Source organism: Octopus bimaculoides, chromosome 11, assembly GCF_046866305.1.
Source record: "Octopus bimaculoides isolate indiv1 chromosome 11, ASM4686630v1, whole genome shotgun sequence".
Classification (NCBI taxonomy): Eukaryota; Metazoa; Mollusca; class Cephalopoda; order Octopoda; family Octopodidae; genus Octopus; species Octopus bimaculoides.
Genome location: NC_142938.1, coordinates 77,516,694 through 77,523,132, shown reverse-complemented (window position 1 = coordinate 77,523,132; position 6,439 = coordinate 77,516,694). Strand labels below are relative to the sequence as shown.

Here is a 6,439-nt window from a genome sequence, read left to right as displayed (position 1 = left end):
TCGATATTTCTTCATTTTCTGTCTTCTTTATATATATATATATATATATATATATATATGATGGGCTACCACACAATTTCTGTCTACCAAATCCACTCACAAGGTTTGGGTCAGCCCAGGGCTATACTAGAAGACCATTGCCCAAGATGCTGCACAGCAGGGCTGAACCCAAAGCCACATGGTTACAAAGTGAGCTTCTTAACCACACAGCCAAACTATCTGGAAATAGTTTGCATGTAAAATTCAATAAATGGCCTGTTGTCATGGAAACACTCAATGAGTTGGACACATTACTAGTTTTTTTTTCTTTCCTTCATAATATACGCTTCATCAAAGATTTAGATAAGATAAATTATCTTCAATCCAATCAACCAACTAACCTACATATACATATGTGTGTGTGTGTGTTTATAGGTTTGGTCCGGAAGAGGGAGGGCTGCAGGCCCTCCAAGATTAGTAAGATTAATGCCATTAATGTTCCGCAAGAGAAGCTGTGAATGAAATCAAGGACAAGGATAATCTGAGAGAGAAGTAAAGCGGTTTGATAGGTGCCTATGATTCAAGAATGTTGAGAAATGAATAATAAATTGAGACTGGAGTAGAGAGGAAAAGTTTCGTTAAACTATACAACTGGGTCCTCCTCACAAGCTGCGGAAGTTGTAAATAATATGACAAAAACTTCCAAGGCACAGGCCTGGCTGTGTAGTTATGAAGCTCATTTTGCAACCATGGGTTTCTGAGTTCAGTCCCACTCTGTGGCACCTTGGGTAAGTCTCTACCTACATTAGCCCTGGGTCAACTAATGCCTTGTGAGTGAATTTGATAGATAGAAACTGAATGGAAGTTTGTCTCATATATGTCTGTGTGTGTGTGTGTGTGTGTGTGTGTGTGTGTGTGTGTGTATCTTTGTGTTTGTTTCCACCCCACCCAACAGCCTGACAGCCAGTGCCGGTTTGTTCACATCCCTGCAACTTAGCGGTTCGGTAAAAGTGACTGATATACTAAGTATCGGAGTTTAAGAAAAGAAAGAAAATAAGTCATGGCTTGTCCAAGTAAATTCTTCAAGGTGATGCCCCAGCATGGCCACAGTCCAATGACTGAAACAAGGGAAAGATAAAACAGATATACATCAGCTTTTTCAGTGCTAGCGTGGATTAGCCGAGACTTGCTGAGGCAGTTTTCTACAACCTGTTGCTCTTTCGGTCGCTGACACCAACTTGTTTCCAAGTAGAATACCTATTTCCCTAGTCTTTCACGTAGTGAATGGCCCAACAGCTAGACATATTTCTAAGGTAGGCATAAGGAATGACACCACCGCCAAAATAGTGGCATTCTTTTAGATACTGCATAAACAATGTCAAAGCACAAATAGGAAAACACACACACACACACACAAGGCCATAACAGACTTCTGCATAGTTTCATTTGCTAGTTTAATCACAAGACTTTCATCAGTTTGAGGTTATAGCAAAAGACATTTGATCATTGTGACACACAAAACGATAGGAGTCCAAAGCAAAATACTTAATCACATAACCATGCCTATTTTCAACATGGAAAAGAAACAGTCTTCATTTTTATGGATTAACGTAAATAGAGCAAAGGGCTTTACCTGAGGGAGTAACTTAATGATAGCGTTTAAAATATTGACTAAAAAACATCAATTTAATCTACTCAATTCACTCTAACGCCAGGGGTTTAATTATTTTGTTCCATTAAAAAAAAAATAAATAAGTGCGCCCTTTTAAAGCCTAGCCAGGCTCATGGGCCTGGTTTCCCAGTTTCAATGGCATATGCGTTCCCCAGCTGGACGGGACACCAGTCCATCGTAGCGTTACTCATTTTTGCCAGCTGAGTGACCTGGAGCAACGTGAAATGAAGTGTTTTGCTCAAGAACACAATGTGTCGCCCAGTCCAGGAATCGAAACCACGCGCCTCCACCATTTTTTTTCTGTTTTTTTTTTGTGTTCCGTTAGAACTGAAAAATTACAATTAAATGAAGAATCAATTTCCTCGGCTCACCTTAATAATCCCGGTTGAACAGTCAGTTTATGCAAAACCTCGAGGGTGAGGCATCTTTGCCAGCTCGATTTTTCTGGCTCAAGAAATTTCACAAGTAACGACAGGAAGATCTCACACTCAGTTACCTATAACGAAGAAGAGATCAAATTTGTAATTAACAAAGAACAATTACTATTTTCTTTTATACATTATGATTACCCATCATCATCATCATCATCATCATCATCATCATCATCACCACCATCATTATTATTATCCTCATTGTTACATCTGTTCTCCATGCTGTCATGGGTTGAAAGGGTCATTCATTCTGAGTCAGTTCATATTTGGAGTTGCTGCCCCCCTAAATTGAGTCAGAGGATGGCCACATCTCATTCATAGGCTCCTTCTTTTGGCATAATTTCTATGGCTGGTTTCTAAGCTCTTCCTGACACCAAATCAGTGTTGAAATAAAATGATACTAATAAACCAAAACTGCTTGTTATAAAAATGTGTTATTACTTCTAAGGAAAAACATTGAATGTAATAATGCTTTCTCTGATATTTCTTTTCTCTACACATTCATATTCATTTTCGATATCACCACTGCTCGTGATAAACAGCCATGGAAACTATACTTGTGGCTAACACTTCAACAGCCAGTAAATGTTTTACAAAATTCATAGTACAAAACAACACACTGATATTTAATTAAATAATCAATATATGTAATCATTTATATATAGCTATTGTAAATGATTTTAATTTCAAGTCTGATGTAATTTAGTGATAGAAAAATAAAAGAAAGAGGTAAATAGAAAGAGAGGAAAACTAATGATTATAAGACAGAGATTTAGACAAACTAATCAACTTTTAGACTGTTCTTAGATTTAATCTTCATTTTGCACAGTCATCATCATCATCGTTTAATGTCCGCTTTCCATGCTAGCATGGGTTGGATGATTTGACTGAGGACTGGTGAACCAGATAGCTGTACCAGGCTCCAATCTGATCTGGCAGAGTTTCTGCAGCTGGATGCCCTTCCTAATGCCAACTACTCTGAGAGTGTAATGGGTGCTTTTACGTGCCACTGGCACGAGGGCCAGTCATGCGGTACAGGCAACGGCCACGCTCAAAATGGTGTTTTTTACGTGCCACCTGTACAGGAGCCAGTCCAGCGGCACTGACAATGACCTCGCTCGAATGATTTTCTAACGTGCCAGTAAGGCGACGCTGGTAACGATCACGCTCAAATGGTGCTATTTACGTGCCACTAGCACGGAAGCCAGACGGCTGCTCTGGCAATGATCACGCTCGGACGATGCTGTTAGTAGACAGAAAAATTACAATTTTAATCAAACAGAATCTATGCCTTTGTAGAGTGGTTTATTATCCTCATTTTCTTATACGTTATTCCATCTAAAATGGATGGCTCTTGTGTTAAATTTTTATGGAAACTATTAAAAGCAAGATGAGGATTTGTATGATGAAAGCATATGGGATCTTTATACATCATCAGTTATGTTTTTGCTTGCAGATAACACAATTTTGACTCGTGATTTAATCTCAACAAAGATTTTCTCAAAAATATGTTTAAAATGTACGTATTGCACCCAGTTTAAATATTTTATTTCAAAGCAAAAAAATGTGATACTTCTAAACACCCAAAGTACCCCATAGCACCAAAACCACTGATGAAGAACCATGTTATACCATCAAACCATAATACATTGTATTGAAGTAATCACAAGGGGATTAATGCCGTAAACACATGATATGGTCACTATATATATATACGTATATATATATATATATATATATATATATATATGTATATATACGATGATGATGATGATCTTAAGAAAGAGAGAGAGCAGATGTCAATCAATGATATCTGTCATTAGATGTTAAACAATGTTGGCATAAAATATCATTTCAGAGAGTAGATAACTCACCAGAAGTTGGTAGTAATATTTTATAAGGACAGAGACAATCCGAAGAAGTCTCATTACAATGGGGAAAAAAGGCTTTTCTACAGGAGCAGGTGATGGCGGTGGAGGCACTCCCTGTCTGTACTTGAGACTCGGTGAGAACAGCTTGATTACCAATGGACATACACGCTCTTTTAACATAAAACTGAACTCTGGATGCTGTAAAATAAAACAAGTATAAAAGCCATAGTGAAAATTGTGTCAGTAATCATAATATAATAGTCAACATCATTATAAATATTTTAATGGAATCTCTTCTGATGCTGGCAGATGATGGGTACATCTGCTCTACAACTGGAAATTTAACACGCTTGTCTACACACGCGCTATACACCAACAATACATAACAACTTCCCAACAAGCATTTACTGTCTATTTCCATCACATGTTCACACTAGTGCTCTCATCTCTCCTGCGTACATCAGCTGAAATGAATAGTCTGAATTTCAGAGTCAGGGTGCAGGTATGCATATGTGCAAGCCGATTGTGGGTGCAGATCTCGGAGGTAGTAATAAATATTTGAATAACACCTTGGAGAGCTGCTACAGATGGTGGGTATGGACCAGCTCAAAAGCTGTGAATCATTACAGACCCGGATTTTCCATGTGTGCTAATATGTATGTATGTATGTATGTATGTATGTATGTATGTCTGTCTCTTTCTCAGTTTGACTGAGGACTGGCAAGCCAGAAGGCTACACCAGGCTCAATCGGATCAGGCAAGGTTTCTACAGCTGGATGCCCTTCCTAATGCTAACCACTCCAAGAGTGTAGTGGGTGCTTTTACGTGCCACCGGCACGAGGGCCAGTCACACGGTACTGGCAATGGCCATGCTCAAAAAGGTGTTTTTTACATGCCACCTGCACGGGAGCCACTCCAGCGGATTTGGCAACGACCTCGCTCGAATGATTTTCTAATGTGCCACCATCACAAATGCTAGAAGGCAACGCTGGTAATGATCATGCTCAAATGGTGCTATTTACGGGCCACTAGCATGGATGTTTAATGTCTGGTGTATCAGTTTGTGATGGACAGAAGTTTAAACCAACATTTTAGCCATAGTCTTTCTAATTTCATTCAAGACATGCAGTTCTAAAGATCTATGTGTAATATCCATTTAAAAAACAGCAGTGTTAATTGAGGGAAATTTTGCTGTTATTTTGTATATGCAGCTCAAACTGCTGCCGTGAAACACGCCTGAAAAAATTCCAGTAAACAAAATTATATGGCATGCCAGCTACATGACCCCAGACGTGCATATTCACTTGGTGCCAATTTCATTAATTAAATTCTCAGCTAATTAACAATCAGTGTGCTGCAATGTAAACAAGCATACCTAATCATGGACAGCCTTGATAAAGGCATTTTCAATGACACAACCCTAATTATGTACATTGCTGCACCCGGAACTGTACATGCTTATACAGAGCCACTTGTATATAAACGTACATATACAGTTAAATAGACTCACTTGTGTATACATACACAGCTTCAACAAGCCACTTGTACAGACACACACATGCACAATTAATAAAAATCCAATTACATGCACACGTATATACACAGTTTATACAGCCTCGATTATATACACACACATACAGACAATAAAGACTCACTTGTACAGACATAATTTATACAGAATTAGTTGTAAAAACAGTTTCTACATATTCATTTGTCTACACACACTTACTTATTTACACACAAATACACAAATACACACACATACATACTGATTTATGCCTGCACTTGAAATTAATTTTTTTGAAAGTTAAAGAAGTGATTTTAAATTCTCAATCGCAGAATAATGCTAATAATATAGCCTGAACAGGATAAACTACCCCTATTTTTCTCTGCAAAATAGGAGTAGTTTATCCTGTTCAGGCTATATTATTAGCATTATTCTGCGATTGAGAATTTAAAATCACTTCTTTAACTTTCTAAAGACATCTCAACGCTTCTAAAAGCAAACTTCGTTTGTTTATTTACGTTTGTCGTAATTTAATTTTTTTGAATTTTTTCCAGCACACAGGAAACAACTTCAGATATAGTTTTGCTTAATTTCTCTAAATTTTCGTTTTTTTACTCCATCGGTGAAGTGGAGCACTACCATAACTATGAATCTGTAAGCATCAAGAAAAGATGAGAGGATTTCGTTGGGAAGCTACTCACGTGTAAGAAGATATTTGAGAATGTAGTGAGGACCGATTCGAGAAGTTCCAACCCAAATGTGCGGGTCATTTCTGTCATTCCAACGAGCCAGTAGGGTTGATCAGCATTCACAAGTTGGCACAGATCCTGGAATTAAAAAAATAATAATTGCATTAAGTTTCATTGTTTTGTTTCTATCTTTTCTTCTGGTTTTTTTTTTTCTTAAGTTTCAAAATTATATTAGTTGTGTAGTTAAGAAGTTTGCTTTGCAACCAAATGGCTTTGGGTTCAGTCCCACA

General features: G+C 37.8%; 1 protein-coding gene across 1 annotated transcript in view; it reads right to left on the bottom strand.

Moving 5' to 3' along the window:
- LOC106883236 (protein MON2 homolog) overlaps nt 1-6,439 on the bottom strand; it is a 704,123-nt gene that overhangs the window by 653,593 nt on the left and 44,091 nt on the right. The window contains exons 8-10 of the mRNA XM_089360635.1: nt 6,162-6,287; nt 3,957-4,151; nt 2,023-2,147 (exon numbers count right to left, since the gene is read on the bottom strand). Of these exons, the coding sequence (XP_089216761.1) occupies nt 2,023-2,147; nt 3,957-4,151; nt 6,162-6,287 (446 nt within the window). The remainder of the gene's footprint in view (nt 1-2,022; nt 2,148-3,956; nt 4,152-6,161; nt 6,288-6,439) is intronic.